The 18435-nt window shown below is 35.4% G+C and overlaps 1 protein-coding gene across 9 annotated transcripts in view; it reads right to left on the bottom strand.

Moving 5' to 3' along the window:
• LOC137653713 (DNA-binding protein P3A2-like) overlaps window positions 1-17408 on the bottom strand; it is a 76397-nt gene extending 58989 nt beyond the window's left edge. For 2 of the 9 annotated variants that reach the window (XM_068387308.1, XM_068387311.1), the window contains exons 1-5: window positions 16943-17291; window positions 9473-9575; window positions 5164-5250; window positions 4750-4996; window positions 3701-3825 (exon numbers count right to left, since the gene is read on the bottom strand). In XM_068387308.1, the coding sequence (XP_068243409.1) occupies window positions 3701-3825; window positions 4750-4996; window positions 5164-5250; window positions 9473-9502 (489 nt within the window). In that variant the 5' untranslated portion in view covers window positions 9503-9575; window positions 16943-17291. Of the gene's footprint in view, window positions 1-3700; window positions 3826-4749; window positions 4997-5163; window positions 5251-9472; window positions 9576-16942; window positions 17294-17315 lie in introns of those variants that run through there. The other 7 variants (XR_011046536.1, XM_068387307.1, XM_068387306.1 and 4 more) reach the window with 7 other exon arrangements.
• Between the last annotated feature and the right edge of the window lie 1027 nt (window positions 17409-18435).

The raw sequence follows: 18435 nt of genomic DNA, 5'->3' as shown, positions 1-18435 counted from the left end.
ATGGTTGTCCTAGCTCCAATTGAAAAGCAGCCAGTCATTGAAATGGTCCCTTTTGAAAATTGAGAGACGCCACCATACAATCTTGGTGAAATAAATTATTCTAGTTACAACTAGTAGCAAACAGACAGCTGTGGATCAGGGAGATTATTGGTTGTACTGTACATAGTAATTGATGATTCCAAAGTAGTAAGAAAGAGAGGGGATGGTTACCTCTTGTGAAGCATCCCTCATGAAATAAATAACCTGCCTTCAGCAAGGAACCAATCGAATGGCATAATATCCATAATATAACAACCATCTTTATCCTGCCTTTTGGAATTAGAACTGATAAAAGCAAAAAAAAAAATTAAGTTGAAATTTTCATTACCTTAATTTACCTTGAAATCAGAAGGAATCATATTTTGTGAAACAATGTATGTATTTGAATTAGAACATAATTCCAGTACTGTACATTTTTTCTAGGCAAATTCTGAGATAATACTGTACAGAAACACTGATTTTCCATTTGCAGCTAAACAACCATAATATAAATATCATGTTTGAATTAACCTTAACCCTTTGAGCGCCACTGGATGTATGTCACATCCGACATTTCGGCTCCCCTAGGTGCCATCGCACTTAATTTACAGCCAGTTACTACTAGTTTTTTCTCTTTCTATTATTATTATTATAAGAAAATGTTACGAGTTATGTAAAATTGTACATCAATGTTGATTTCCTCAGCTATAAGTTCATAAGGGTTGTAATGTCCTACAGTGAATAGGTTTTGCACTAAAATTAACTAAAATCTGCAAAAGAAGGGACTGGAACTTCAGTGGAAAATTTTGGTGAGGGTTTGGTGCTCAAAGGGTTGGGACACAAGAGCAATTTATTCCAGGGTTTGTCAATTAAGAAACTTGAAAATAAAGTTCCCTAAGCAACATCAATTAAGAGAATCCCTAGGAAGAATAAAAAATCAAAGGATAGGAAAAAGTTGTGACATTATAGTACAAGACAAAAGAGTTGTCCTATGGGATTGGGCTCATCTCCAACTTCTGTTTCCTCCAAAAAACTTAATTACATAATTACTATCTTTAAAACGTTTAAAACAGTACAGATTTCCCTTTATAGGGTTAGACATATAATAAGTTCTATTGTTCATTACTTCTCTTATAGTTTATTTTCTCATTTCTTTTCCTCACTGGGCTATTTTTTCCCTTTTGGAACCCTTGGGCTTATAGCCTCCTGCTTTTCCAACTAGGGATGTAGCTTAGCTCGTAATAATAATATCAGTTCTTTCTTCTCCATTTACTGCCTAAATCTTTTCAGTTCTTTGACTTCCATATCTATTGATTTTCTAATCCATGAAACTGCTCCTCATTGCTTTCCCTCTCAAGTGAAAACTGTATCAATCTAGAGATGTGAGTCTACCTCATTTGGGAATTATAATTTTGGGACATAAGGTCTTGAGTTGTCTTGGGAAGCCATTCAACAACCCCCTTCCAAGTTGTATAAGACACCTTGGATAATCTTTAGCAGACTATGGTCCCACCTAAACAAAATCTCTATAGCCTTCATCAATACCGTTTTCTATGCTGTATATGGTAGAGCAAGCATTGTGTACAAGCATAAATACTTGGCCTATTTTCTTTCAGTGCAAATGTTTCTGCATCTTAGAGAGTTATAAAAACACTTTGTATGCATCATAAGCTGTTGGTTTGTCTCTAAAGGGATACAATGGTAACTCAAAAGATCAAACATACAGTAATTCGTTCCAATACAAATGTCTGAACACTCCTATTATGGGCCACTTTTGCACACAGTTTACAATACCTAAAAGAACACTAAACATAAGAAAGACAACTAATAGAATAAACGAATAAATATGGAGTAAGTGAACAAGAACTTCACTTTACTTTACTTGAAGTAAGGAGAGTTGATGACTCAAGTGGAAGGTGTTGAGGAGGGGAGGAGATGGTGTTAGTGTTGCTTAAGAAGGGAGTCACCCTTCCATAAAAATGTTTGGTAACTGAACTTCTGGGGTTCTAATCTTCGTTTGCCTTTTCTGGCACTAACTGTGATTCCCTAGAGTGTCTTTTTACTAAAAATTAATCAAGAGTTAATTATATTTTCCAGCAAAATTACGTAACTTGGCCCATTTCTCCATCATTGTCTTTTTGTCACGGAACTAGGGGCATGATCTCTTTCACCCTCCTCCTATGACATTTCCCCTTTTGCAATATGCATGGATAAACAAAAAACTACAAATAAATTTATAAACAATTTAGTAGAACAATGCTTTGCATGTCTGAACTAGGCAAGAGTCTAATGTAAACTGGCTCAGTTGCCTTTCTTAGTCCATTTGGGTTCTTTCAAGTTGTTTAACTTCTAGGACAAAAAATGTTAACCAATCTAGGATGTTCCATCTCCAAGGTATCAGTGTACTGTACATACAGTTTTCCTGTTTTCCAATAATTTCGCAATCTCTTTTTATATCCAAACTGTTTTTTTTTCTTAACTTAAATATTGCAACTCATCTCATATCTTTCACTGCAACACAAGTTAGTTCTCCACTTTCCCCTCTTCACTTCCAATTCTTCCCTATTTTCTTTCATACACTACAAACTGAAAATCTCTTACTCAATGGGTATTTGGAAAATTTAATCGTGTAATGTGACATCATCTGCTACATTAGGAATAGTGGCAAGTTCAACTTGACATTTCCACAGCCTTCATATTAGCTACTTTCATGAATGTACTTATTCCTCTGCTTCCTTGAGCGTTGATCATGTGTATATGATTGGTCTCTAGGATATTGAGAGGAAGAATAATGACCTGTCCTTGTTTCTGCAAGTCATGAACAACCTCTAAACCATAAGCTTTTAACACTGGGCCATATGCATTTGACAGCTGCACTGTTTTAAATGTTATGTGGTGCCCAGAAAGGATACAAAAGGAAAAAGAAGTTGGAAAAAGGCATATGTGGATACTGTAGAAGAGAGGGGAGAGGAGGTGAACTTAATTCTCTGTATTGAATGTAGTATACTGTGTCAAAAGATACTCAGAAATGCAAGATTGAAAATGTCCAAATTGTATAAGAAAAGCAAATAAGGTAAAAAAAATGGAGGTCGAGTTGATCATAAAATATTCTTGTTACTAATGGAAATATAATTTACTATGAAAGCTGAGGGAGAGACACCAGAAGAAAAATTGTAGAAAAAACATGAAGTTGAAAGGAATTACTAAATTGACAAATAAAAAAATCCTAATATTAGATAGACCAAGAGATTAAAACTCTTGTATTGTGCCTTTGCTACTGGATGCTGATGAAACGGGCACATAAAAGAAAATAGAGAGATTTTGAGTAGGCTATAGAATGCTATTATTCACGACCAGAGAGCAATGGGAAGATTTCAGTCAAATGAAGGCACTATATGGAGATGTGGCATCCAACAGCTAAAAAATAGGGCTTAAAAATTCCATTGAGAAGGGATGAAGAATAGTTAAGTCAGAGAAGCAGATATAAAAGTAACAAGACAAAGAAAATTGGAAAACATCATGGAAATATTGGAAAACATCATGGAAATAGGTTACAGATCTGGAATTTCAAAAGAAACTGTACAATAAAAGCAAGATTGGAAAGTATTAATTTCATAACTAAACCCCCATATAAGGAAAAGCAACCTCATTGTTTGGGGTTAACATGTACATAGATCCTGACCTTTAATTTTCTTAGGAGTCTCGTCTGTTGTCTTTTGCGTATGGAAGGATTTAATTCAAAGCTGTGGTGACGCTTGCGCTTTTTCGCCGAGGCAATGGCGGCAGCAGCTGCAACTCCTACGGGACCTGGGCATGCCAAAGAAAGACAAAAACACAAATAAATCCCTGTCCGCTCCTGGGTGGAGGGAACGGGACTGGGCAATGTAGCTAAGCAAGGGTACTGAACATTGAATTTCTGACTCTGAAGAGCTTCTAGCTTTCGACTAAGGCAGAGTGAAGTACAAATAATACTGTAAAAAAAACATATTCAGAGCAGTAACAATTAAGGTAATCAGAAGTAAAAATAAAAAATAAATGAAGTGAATTGTAATAAAAACTTCTTATAAATTTCAAGCCAAACAAAATCAAATAAAAAAGAACAATAACTCAAATCTCAGGCAAATAACAAAAAGTCACTTTCCCTCCTAAAAAAAAAACAAAATAAAATACAAATAAAAAATAGGGCATGCACTGGTAAAAAAAATAAAAATTAGTTAAAATAACCATTTTGACACACACAACATGCAATTATGTGCCTCTGTGTTAGTAATGAAACAAAAATTTCATGCATAAAAAAGAAACCATTCATGTAGTCAGATTAACATCATGCAACTTTTAATTATTCAATCAATTGCCCTTCCCTTCACCAATTCATGCATGACACTGCTGAGGAGAAGCTCAGGTCATTTAGCTAAAATAACGACTATGCATATTCTTGTTATGGATAAGTTAGAATGACCATTTAATCGAATACTTGTAAAAAAAAAAAAAAAATGTTCACTGCCAATGTTAACAAATACTGTACCAGTATTTTATTCATACATTATTTAAAGATAGTCTTTGATGTTTAACTAAATGCCTATTGCTATCAAATATACCTAAAATTGTTGCAACTATTGTTAGTAGAATGTTTATAAAGCCGTTCTAGGTCACAGCTTCTCCAGCGCTGGTGTCATACTTATCTGTTGGCTCCCTCCACCTCCAATAAAATGAAATTAGAGTTGTTCATACCTGACCACCCACCTGCCGCCGCTAACTGGGCGGTCACATCATCAACTCCTGGAAGAGAACTGTCATCATCATCAAAACTACCGGTGGATGATGGCACATCATCGTCGTCGTCGTCACTCGTTCCCAAGTTATTAGTGACCGCATCACCGGATCCTCCCCCACCCCCGGTATCATCTCCAAGAGGATCAACAGCTCCGCCTCCAGCAACTCCCGCTAGCCCTGATGCACCAACACTGTTCATAACGAGCTAAAATGAAGAAAAAAAAAAGTTACTATGGATAGGCACAGTATATACTGTAAAAACTTCAGCAACTATAACAAAATTTCTAGAAATTAGGACAAAAGCTCACAATCTCAAAAATAAATTATATCGACAACAAAAAATTCCTTGCCACAAAACAAGAATTATATTACCCATGGTAGCTGTTTTACCTGTTGCCCACCAGCCAATGCCACACGCCATCCTCGCAGAGCTGATGCATCTACACTGTTCATCACCAACTGAAAATATACAAATATGTTAAACTGATTAATTGTTCCTTCTGCTTATTTCTTACTAAATATTGATTAACTTGAAATGGTAAAATTAATTTAATCGACATGTACAGGGTCAATAAAGACAAGACAGCCATCAAGCTTTGGCAAAGAACATATATAAAGTAGGATAAAAAGGTAGTACTGTATGCAGAGAAATGAAGGGGAGCTAAAACTAAGAGAACAAAGGTATAATTCTTATACTACTGAACTCCCATTCTTAACTCCTAGAGTAAGGACTCAATGGTTTGCTTTTCATCAATGAAGAAGATTATTGGTAATTCAGCCTTCTTTAAAATCTAATGACTGGAAACAAACTAAAAATTTTAAGGATTCTGGCAATAATGTTTTCAAGGATATCTTTTGGATTAATGTGCTGTGTGGTTTCTGAGGAATTTCCGGTGAAAGGCTAGAACAGGGAATCCAATACGATATAAATACCAAAGAAATATAGTCTCCCCTTTTCTGGGGCCAGCGTAACAACGTGCAAAACATAGACTCAATATGTATAAGAGAGACCAAGGCGAGGCACTACTGAGCCGTCTGCCATGGGCGAGGTCATTACTAAGTCATCACTATAGACAAAAGAACCATCACTACAGTTGGATACAGCACTACCTGTAATCAACTTGTATCCAAGTGCCATCTCTTACGTTATTCCAGACGAAACAATGCTACTGTCCTGTGATGTGAGGAACCATGTCCTATGATTAAGCCAATTAACAGGAATCAAGTTTTAGTTGGTTATCCTCTATTCTTGATAATAAAGTTAACGTACTATGGGTTGAATTTTGATCAAGTGCGTTGACATCTGAACAATTGTGCTTTTAACTCCAATTTGTACGGCATTATTAGCTGTTACTCCTTGGCTTCTTGAAAACACGATATTTATCTATATATCCATTCTGTTCAGAATCAGGATCCACTTGTGAAAGGGTAGAGCGATAACGACATCATCTCCTTTCAATGTGGGCAAAATGATTTACAAAAATTGCTAAGTTCTGCAGAGTATTTACCCAGCACGGATCTTGGGGATCTCATCTGAACTGCAGTTTGAGATGTGGCAGTTAGGGTGTTTTGGAGATGGGGTCTTGGTTTACCAGGCCCCTTTCAAGGTTCTAGGATTTTGGTTCAGAGGATGACTTTGATACTGAAGACGAGGCAGTTTTACTTTAGGGTTCCTCTGTCTTCCCTGGGAGGTATTCCTTAGGTTGCTTGCTAGATGTCTAGGTTACCATCAAGGTTGGCTTCAACCCAGGGTTCTCATAGGCAAGTTACCGGTCCGCCCAGAAGTTGGTACGCTTGCTTCTCCCTTGGACGCCTGTTATCACCAAGATAGCCGAGGGTTTAATCCACTCTCTCTACAGTTATCCCATTCAGCGTGCTGCCCTTCAAGGGAGTTTCCGCCCTCTGTCTACCTGTAGCCCAGACGGTGGCTGGGCAATTGGGTCATCGGCCTCCAAGGATGGCTTCGGTATAGGGCTCTTTCTTCTGACCCAAGTGCTGCTAGTTCGGAAGCTGGGGAGGTGGTGACGGAGGAGACTTCTTCCTAAGATGTAGAGGAGGGGAACCTATTGTGAAATCCTTGACAATCCTGTGATGAATGTGCCTCTTGGAAGGAGACGATTATTTTTCGACATAAGAGCCATTCGATATTGAATTTGAGAATATTTTGGCATTTCCCAAATCACAATGGAGATTCATGGAACAGTCTTTTATGGCATGTTTCCAGCTAATCCCAAAAGAGGTTGTTCTGATGCCATATAAGTCTGCCTTGAATACTCTAGCAGAGGCAGTTCATGGGCTGGAGGATTCATTTTAAAACCAGTTTGCTTGATGATTTTGTGCTCAGAATGACAGTGTCAGGGTAAAATAAACTCCCCTTTTGTCCAAATTAGTGAGGATGGCATCTAAGTCAATATGGGAGATGATGCTTAATGGAGATTTTACCTTGCCTAAAGATTGCAAACCTTTTTTTAGGAAATATCGGAAAGTTTGAGGAATTCACAGAAGTGGAAGGTTTGAGAGTTAAGCCTTTCTCTCTAATAAATGGGATGCTTTAGTAGGTACCAACCAATTGGATGACCATTTTCCTTTGGTTCCTGAACATCTTTGGACTGCTGAATTCCGTGCCCAGCAGACTCTTTTTAACTCAGAAGTGTCTGTCGTGTCCTCTGTGGAGGATGGACTGCAGCATTGTTCATAGTAACATGGCTAGGAGTGGGAAACTTCACTATGAATACTTCTTGACCTAAGAACTGAAAGCCTCACTTATCTATACCAGAAAAAACAAAGCGAGTCACCAAAGCTTTGTTGTTTAACTTCTAAATAACATTCAGTTGCTTCTTCCTAACATTGTCCTTTTTAAAAGGGTCGTGGATCCCCAGAGTAATATACTATATGAAGTTTGATTTTGCAATCCCAAGTGGCATTAACACAGAAAAGCAGATTTAAACAGTTTCATGGGATGTGACTGGGAACTGCTCTTCTTCAGCTGTAATGAAGGTCTTCGTGGGTACCTTCCACCAAAAAAATACATATAGATGTCTCCCAGCCTGACTGGCACATAATTTCCATCTACCTTTTCTATCATTTTTCAATTTGTTGTTAAATGCTAAGAATTCTGCTAAGCTTTAATTTAAGAGACTTGAAGTGGTACTAAATCAATGCGATCTCAGTAATTGTTGCCTTCAATAGGGGATCCACTAACCACGGATCAGCTCCTCTCTTTTGAAGACAGAAATGAGCCTCAATGAACTTATGGAAAAACAAAATCCATCACTTTACTGTTAGATTCCCTCAGATCATTAATCTAAATTAGAAGCAAGATACAATGAAGCTGGGAATTGAAGAACACAGTACTGTACCTACCAAGATTTTGGAAAGTTTAATGAACTACCCACTCCTAAGAAATATTTCTCAACACAATTTCTCCTCTGAACTCGATACCTGGATTTGGGCTACATAGCCCAGTGCTTGGCTCTGAGGTCATTCAGCACCCAAGTTACAATACAAGGACAAAGGTAGAAGAGGTTGAAAAGCAGGATGGATGAAAGAAAGCAAGAACAGAGGTCAAGTAGAAAGATATACATGGCAAATAATGCCTACAGAGTGACCTGATACCATCCGAGTCAATGCGACAGAGACTTGGAAGTGACTATGATACACCTTTAAATAAATTTGCATAACTCAAAAGAAATTACGAGGTGTTAAGACTGCATAGCTCACTTACAGATGCCTGAATCTAGAATTCCTGCAGAAAAAAATATTTAGTGGGTCTAAGTTTAATGTAGTGGGGTTTCAAAGGTCTAATCCAAATTGCACCCCACCTACAGTATGTTGAACCCCAAGACAAGAGGTCAATTTCTCACTCCTGACTAAAGGTATCAGAATAACACAAAGATTAAATATTACAGCCTCATAGAAAATTTTCCTGCAGAAAAGTCCAAGATGATCCTCATCTTTTAAAGATTAGCCTATAGTTTCAATTTCTTGACTGGCACTGCAACAACAAGGCACTTAAAATAGTCCAACCAGTGGAAAAGATCCTTAACAACCAAACAATTAAGGAATAATTATTCATTATTGCAAAGATTACTGTGCCAGGCAAAAATACCACACAGAATGGGAAATAAAATCAAACACTGCTGAAATAAGAAAGATAGGGAATTGGAATGATATATCAATGAAAAATAAAATTATGCAGAAACTAACATATACAGTACAGCCTAAGCCAATGAGAAATAGGAGAAAAGTGTTATTTTGTGAGAAAAAACCTTAGTTAGTAGAACTTATATTTTATGAATACATATCTATTCAGGCACAGGATATCTTAAATTGAAGGATTGCTAACTACAGAATGAGCTAATTGTCAACTGGAGGAGCACTTTTAAATCAATAAATACCACAAGTAACATTAAAGTTAATGCAGAAAATAAATATCAAGCATTATGCATTTATATGTCATCTTTAAAAACACACTACACCAATACATAAAAAAACAGTAATACTTCATGTACATTGCAAAGCCTCAGATAGAATCTTTACTTGGAAAAATATAATCTATAAGTAGTTGCAACCATATTAGGCAAGATAAAAGAACACAATGAACTTAGAGCAAAATCATAAATATGAGATATGGTGCACAAATGGGATTAAGAAGGGAAAAAACTGATCACGGCTAACTTACATATGGTGAACCTGAGTCGGACCCCGGCATTGTAACTTGCTTTGCCTTGAAGTGACGAGTCTAAAGGTGAGGATGTTGATGATCACACTTTCTCCTCTGGTGCCTATGGATACAAATACTATTAAAAGATGGCAATGCTTGAAACTGGACTTTACATTAAAGAAGTCCAACTCACAAAAAATAAAGTTACCATTTGAGATTTTCATAACATTGACATATTCTAAAACTAATTAATTCTAAACGATGCCATCTGCAGAACTATTTTCTATATGAACATACTGTACTATAAAAAAGGACCAGTAATTAGCTTTTAAATTTATACCATAAGCACCCTTATACTATAAAAAGTGGAACTTGCAGCAAGAAATAAAAAATGGTCAGCATGTTATTTACAACGGACAGGTTTTATGACTCTCCCCCCTAGTTAATCTCAAAAGGATGATAGGAACTTAAGATGATAAATAATCATTGGATGACTATCTATTCATACTGCCATGAAGTGACTAAAAATTATATCATGCGTGATCAGTATTCATAAACACTATGACTACAAATGACTTGAAAAATCACTTGTTCCTAGATAAAAATATGGTTTACCCTCACACCAATCTAAATATTTTATGCAAAACTAATCAATATATTGATCAGCTGACAGATTCACTTAACAAAATCTGCCATCGTATAAAAATAAGAACCATTTACATCACATGAAAATTTATATAAAATTAAAATGAATAGCCTCCAAAGAAAGATATAGGAATTTCTTAAGCAAACCAGTCTTTGAGAAAATATCTATGACAATTACCACAAAATCACGTGATTATCAAAAGTTATATGTAGAATATGTCACTATAATGAAATTAGAGCATGGTAATCAAATTTTAATTTTCAAGTTTTACTACGATCTAACACAAAATCTTTATTGACCAAGAACTACACGACTAAAAAGCACAAAACTATACTGTAATATAATGTCATACAGTATATACTCATAACACATTATTTAACTAATATGGGTGCTTACAATTTAATAGAAGATCCAAAATATAGTTTCAAGAAGTTATGCATATCAATGCACACAAACCATAGTTACATATCAATGCACACAAACCATTATCTTACAAATTCAGGTAGTAACTACACTTGATTATAGAATTCTAGCCCTTACCAGAGGGCTTTTTCTTTCAATGGATTGGATAGTTACCATACAGAGGTCTAGTCTTGTGGGGCATCCATGTAAACGAAATTCCTCTACCCTTCACATTTCCATGAATGGTGGTACTTGTGATAAAAAAGGTTATAAATGAACTAGTAGCATAGATCCCTCACCCTCGCCATCAAGTAAATCTGAATATTTCTGCCATTTATCAGGCACAAAGCATTATATAGTCTTCCTACAAAGTTAGGCATCTATGCGGATAACTTGTCAGTCAAACTTCTGCCGTACTTTTATGACCAACTAATTCCAAATGAAGTTGCCAAACACCATCTTGTACAGTACTGTACTTCATAATCAAATGCTGAATAGGATCAGCAAATGATTCCAAGGTGTTATTCTAAATCTCTAAACCAACTTTACTTTAAATCACATCAGCAAGCCCCAAACATTTCAAATTATAGTCAGGGATCTACAAACAGAAAACCCATCTATAGTGATAAAAATTATCTCAATTATCTTTTCCAGCTAAACAAACCAAGCTTTCCTTTCAGATTTTTTACCGTTGAAATCGCTAGCTTGAGCTACTAACCAAAACAACAAAATCAAGGAACCATCTCAAAAAATGTTAAAACGAGACAATTCAAAGTGACAATTGTTGATCCCTTACCAATCTGAATCCCATAGGAAATCACTGGATTAGAGTCACTCAGGCTTCAATGGCATCAAGCAAAAGTCCTACTGAAGTTATTGCTACAATGTAGTCCCTCTGAATTCCAAAAGGTACTAAACTAAACTAAAGGATGACAGTTATAACTAATACTGTATCCTAGGAAAGGTTCCCAAGTACCAAACATCAGTTGTATGTATAGTATATACAACCTTAAAAAGATTGAAGATGCCATGTTACCTCTTCTAAATTCTTATATGCTGCCAATCATGCCTACAAATCCATTATTAAGACTACATTAGGATTTCAATCATATTCAAATCGTCCTTGATTAACTTTGAACTTACAACTGAGTCAGATTATCAACCTCTGAAATGAAAAAATTACATTTCTGAGTCTGACACTTACAAGGCACAAATCAACTTTCAATTTAAATTTAGAAAATGTTATGTGCTCTAATCTATTCAGTTAAATGAGAATATGGTGGTATGAGGAATTATGTTGAGAAATCCGATTACATTTCAGCATAAGTGAAACTACGGAAGAAAATTCCGATTAATGAAGAAAATTTCGATTCAGAGATGACTGAGATGTCACAGTTCCACACACACAACACCGTCTTGGTGCTAACTGACTTGGTTCCATGTAACTAAGGACGCAGGATTCACAGGCACCACAATGTCATTGTGAGGCCTGGATAAGATTTTGGTGGAAAGTGAACAGACTTCTCAATTAGATTTTGAGCAGACCTTTAGTAATGTCCCCACTTTGCCTTTTACTTTCAATTATCATATTTCATTGCCAAATCTACAATATTATTTCCATGAGCTTTTGTTAATTTACATTCTCAAGCCTTCAGTCATAATAAAGGTGCATATTCCTATCTTGGGTATTTTCTTTATATTCAGCTTCTATTCGACTGCGTACTAGAACAAAACATGGACCGATTCACTGAAAAATAACTCCTTCGAATCCTTTTTTTGATGAACCATGTAGATGTAATTCATGTACAACATTCGAAGAAACCTAAATAATTTAAGAATATTTTTTCATACACACCAGATCCTTGCTTAACTTGTATGCTATAGTAAGCCAGCACATACATGTGACAGATTATGCACATCTATAAATAACTAATAATACACACACTGGAGATTATACTGTATTCCTCAAAGGGTGTGTCTAGGGCCGTTGTATCGGCCCATCCCTTTGACGAAGGAATTAACTAAATGGAAGACAACCTGTGAATAGTGGATTTCACGCGCCTTTGCTTTATACACGACACCCAAAAGGTGCTCGCGCGAGGGTTGTAACCTCAGCATTCCATGCTTTTATCTTTCTCTGGTATAATTGGAAGGTTTTATCAGAAAAGACATACAAGAAGGACTTTTCACCCGGCGCCACAGATCGACCCAGAAATTATATGGTACCTTGTATAAAATAAAGACGAGTACTGCCATTAGTTATATGTTTGAGTATACAACAAAGAACTGTGTGGATAATTCTATGGAATCCTGTCATTAACTTTTCTATAAAAAAAAAAGTATACTTCCTCCTGGAAGAAAAAAATTATCCAATCACCTTCTTTAATACAAAGTCTGAGATGGGCCAATAAACAGGTACTCAAACCTAGCCCAAAACTAATAGATAAAAACAAATGCAAGGGAAAGATGGAATGCATGGGGTCTCACATCAAAGACAATAGCATTACATATACAGTATTGCCTCTAAAAAGTGGGGTAGTTTATGAAGTGGCCTTCATTTTTCAAGCAAAAAAACAGTCAAAACTTTATGATGATAAAACTTGAATATGATAGCAAGGTTCAATGTAAATTCTTGAAAAAAAAAAAATTCTAATTGCATAATATTCAGCACTCTAAATTTATGGAAAATATTTGATCGAACATCAGTATCAGTCAATATCAACAAATCTGATCCAACATCAATATAAGTCAATAAGAAGAAATTTGATCCAACATCAGTATCAAAAGAATTAAGCAGAAATGCGTGGACAATGAAGAACCGATGACAAATAGCATTTGTTTACAAATGATGCCATAAACATCATTAATCCCAGGAATGCCATAAGACACTTTAAAACCCATAAGACGTATTTTACGTCCAGCAATCCCAAGAAATTATCTCTGATGATTTACATCGACAAAATCTGTACTAAACCATATGACGCTGGAAAGAAAGTTAATTCTGCTATACGATTAGACAAAATAAAATTCTCAGCAATAATAGTTTTAACGGCGAAATACAGTAAAACATCCCCCCCAAAATAAAGACCTGAGACTCAAGTGATTACAGTGAACCCTCGTTTATCGCGGTAGATAGGTTCCAGTCGCGGCCGCGATAGGTGAAAATCCGCGAAGTAGTGACACCATATTTACCTATTTATTCAACATGTATATTCAGACTTTTAAAACCTTCCCTTGTACGTAGTACTGTTAACAAACTACCCTTTAATGTACAGAACACTTAATGCATGTACTATAGTACCCTAAACTAAAACAGGCACAAATATTAAAGGTGATTTTATATCATGCATTTCCAAAACATGCTAAAAAGCACGATAAAAAATGGCAACCAATGTTTTGTTTACATTTATCTCTGATCATAATGTAGAAACAAACTGGAGGTAGAGCTTTGCTTATTACCCAGACATATTTCCCATACTTTTCCCTTAGAACTACATCACATCTTCCTACTTTAGATATATAGATATATATATATATATATATATATATATATATATATATATATATATATATATATGTGTGTGTGTGTGTATATATATATACATATAAATATAAATATATATATATATATATATATATATATATATATATATATATATATATATATATATATATACACATATACATACCTACATATATACATAAATACATTCATATATATATATATATATATATATATATATATATATATATATATATATATATATATATATATATATATATATATATATATATACTGTATATATACGGGTTATGGAAAAAATCCGCGAAGTGGTGAATCCGCGATGGTCGAACCGCGAAGTAGCGAGGGTTCACTGTAATTCATTTTGTACGGGGGAGGAATTGAAGGGGCTATGGTATTAATAGTCACAAGCAAAATCTAATATTTTGCCATCTGTGAGCTATTTTCAGAATGACTAATATTTGATCACATCCGACACCACTCACTCCCTATCACCAAGAACAGCATCCTAACCTAACGCAGAACAAAGCATCCTACTTGAAGGGGGGTTACAGAGGTATGGTAACAGCCTCTGAACACACCTAGGCTGATTCCAAGGGAAGCGTTAAATGAAACGACGCATTATTAAGGAATACAGTGGTCATAATTTCTGCATGATACCAACGCTCCATGCAGTACAGTAATTAATGTCCAATAAAAGGGTTGGGAGAAAAGTTAAACAAATAGAACACATAAATAAAAAAATGTGGGGGCCTTTGTATATCAGCGGCCAGTTCCTCACACGATGATTAAAGTTAGACATCAACTAACCTAAACTTTACCCCCTAACCTAACCTACAAGCCGTGTCCTTACCTACTCACTTAACTTATTCTAAGTTAGACATAATAATGCATACACCCCAAAATGTGTCAAGATATGTTCTTGGTAAGGTAATAAGTTACCGGTAACCGAAATCAATTCAACAACTTGGCTTTCCAGCTCCATGTTTTTCATGGGTGTCTTGAATTCAATGCCAAATTTACAGCTTTGAAACTTTTATATCAGTCGTCTGAAAATGTATTGAATAGCCGTTCTTTATGGCTACCACAATCAACAGTAAATTTATATGTTGTATTTTACTGTAGTTATATTAAATGTAATTGGAAATGAAGCTATTATTAAATGTAAAGAACCTTGCAAAAGGTAAATACAGTATCTATCATCTACAGTATTACGGAGCCACAACCCTAGTTGGAAAAGCAAGATGCTACAAGCCCAAGGGCTCCAACAGGGAAAAATAGCCCAGTGAGGAAAGGAAATAAATAAATGATGAGAATAAATTAACAATAAATCATTCTAAAAACAGTAACGTCAAAACAGATATGTCCTATATAAACTATTAACCACGTCAAAACCAGATATGTCATATATAAACTATATAAAGACTCATGTCAGCCTGATCAACATAAAAACATTTGCTAAGAATCAAGCTTTTTCTCTTTTAAATAACAAAAATTTTACTCAATCATAAGCCAGTGCAACATTTATGCAATAAACAAATTTTATCCTCATGAAACAAAACTCCACAAGGCAAAGTCATCCAATAAAATTAACACCAACAAACATCTTTTCAACTGTCAACAAACAATTTGGAATAAAATTTGCATGGGACTTTAAAGTCACAAAGCTAATTATCAAACTCATAAGATTCAACAGGATTGCAATATCCGTGATAACCATATATGAAAAGGCAATGTTGCGATGTGGAAAACATTGAAGAAAGCCAGGTAACTTTACTTTGTCAAATTCATTAACTTTGTCAATTGTCATTTACAAATATGAAGTTAATTTTTCATATTCCTAAAAAAGTTTTTGGTAATGTAAGATGAAGTTTACTTAAAGCAATAGTTTGTATAATTTCTCTTAAAATAAAACTTTCCAACCCACTATATTAATCAAAACTGCATACTAAGCACCCATATAATTCTGAAAAATGTCAACCTACATCTTATCTAAAACTTAGAAACATTATTTGTTTGACTATTTCTCAAATTTCATATCTACCAAAACAAAAATTTCAAAATCACTAATAACTAATTCAATGTATTGGTTAACAACACAGACTTATTGATACCCAAAAACCTTGAAGTTATGTAAATAAGACCTATCTTCTTGTGATAGGTTAGGCCTAATGTCAACGATGTTTTTTCTTTAATACAATGTAATTATAGATACTGTTACAATAAAATAATCTCATGAGAAATAAATACCGAAGTGGAGGAATAATAAAAACAGGACTGAACATATATTAAAAGTTAGCAGCTGGTCTAGGCTATACGTTCCGATGACGTTTAATAGTTATTGTATACCGTAGCTGGGATAAATTAATTGGCATTTGAGGACTAAAGTTAAGTTAATTTTAAAGTATTTAATAGTTCTAGATCTTTATACTAATGAGCAAAAGAGCTACATTTTCCTTAATCGGAAAAATAACTACGTCAACTTGAAGATAGTTGCATCATCATGCTAGCGAACACATTGCTATGGAAGAGGAAAATCCTTAAAAATACCCATCAGTAAAATTAGTTATAAAAGCCATTGACCCAGTTCCGAAACTATTTAAATCCCCCAGCGGTCTGGGCCCTTTAAAAACACCCCTGCCAATGGACAGACATATTATTGGCCCGCACGAGCCCTTTGCATCAGAGCTCTTCTCAGCTGTAAAGGATTCTTTTCGCTCGAGGGAAAAAAATTCACAATGATTTTGTTCGCAGGCGTTTTAATGCCTCGTTCATGACTCTATGCGCCGCGATGGCATGCCAAGGGGTTCATCCAGTGACATTTGGCGCAAGATGGGCGGGGGTACGGGAACTGAGCAGGCCCAAATGAGCAAAATTTGGACACTGTCTGTGCCTGGGCTGCGTACGCACATATTACCTGCGTCCTACACTCAATTTTGGGTAGATAGCCACTCCTCTCCTCTGCTGACGATTAATCCTCCACCTCACCACTCGCCTTGCAGGTAATGGCCAATCCTCTCGAATGCAAGGACAGCACCGGGAACCAAAGAACGGCACTCTTAATTTTCTTGTTGAATTGTTTGTGGCAAGAAGGAAAAATATTGATTTTCTCCATGGCTAGCGGCCCACTCTCCGACCCCTGCCATATTGAGTCTGCGCAGAACAAAGCTTAGCAGAAGATATTTGCGGCGGGAACATAAACATTGCTTATAAGACCCTTCAGCCTCCTCTTACACCATTCAACAGCCGGTTGTTGACCTATTTATAGGGGAAGAATAGGTCAGACCTACCTTGAATGAAGTAAAAATACGAAGAAGATGCCTAGAAACAAGGACAGGACGCGGAATATGGCCAACCTAGTGATTTTGAACCCCCGTCGCCACTGCCATCTATTGAGATAATCCTACACCATTATTCCATTAATGTTTTTTTCTTTCCTTTTTTCGTTTTTTTTATTATTTTGTTGTATTTTCCATTTTTATTCTCCGGCAGTGGAACTTCATTCTTATATTAGTCTGGTCTTTATATCTCATTATTAATCTTCTTCTTATCGCTTTGTATTTGTTTACATTTTTGTTGGGTGACATTCCGTAAGTGCGTAGCTTTTTATTATTAATTTATGCTTTGTATTTTATGTTTCACAATATAACCATTCTGCTATTATCATATACTGATTATTTAAAGTTGATATACACGTTTGAGTTCTTGGGAAACTAGGTAACCTATATTTCCAGACATTTCATTAGGAAAGCCTCGGGCGACAGAAAACTTTGTTTGCAGAAAATGTAATTAGTTCAACCTACTCGAAAAAAAAAAAGATACGTATTTCACAGCCATAAAATTGAAGATTCTTTACAGACTATATTTATATTAGCAGTAACTGCGTTATGAACATCAACTATGATTTTTTTTTTTTACTATTAAATGATTTCTTTGCTATAAAACTTTTCGTGGGAATTTTCCAAAATTATATCTCTTTCAGTCACCCCAAAATGTAGTCTGCTTTTTTGTTCGACAAAAAATCGCGTTTTCGTTTGTGACGTTTTCGTTATACAGTACTACGTTGCTTAATTCTGCTTCTTTCATTTCAGTATATGTAAAACACATTGTTTGAAGATGATACACATTCCTTTGACGTTAAATGGTTTACCCTAACAGCGAATAACTTCAGAGAAAACACAATTCATGCCGCATACACTTAATTACCAAAAATCACGAGGTTGGACGTGGTCACCATAAAATATCGTAGGAATTAAATCGTGAGAGGAATGATTAGAACCTCCCCCCATCGTACTTGTAGCATTCTGTTTCGGTGTGTCTTTCAATTAGGGTTGTAACTTGGCTTGTAATGATAATAAATGGGGCTAGTATTTTTTTTCCTATTGACTTCAGGTTTAAAATAAGTTTTGA

This window comes from Palaemon carinicauda, chromosome 14, assembly GCF_036898095.1.
Source record: "Palaemon carinicauda isolate YSFRI2023 chromosome 14, ASM3689809v2, whole genome shotgun sequence".
NCBI classification, from domain to species: Eukaryota; Metazoa; Arthropoda; class Malacostraca; order Decapoda; family Palaemonidae; genus Palaemon; species Palaemon carinicauda.
Note: the sequence above shows the minus strand (reverse complement) of the source record. Positions and strands in the feature narration are given on the sequence as shown.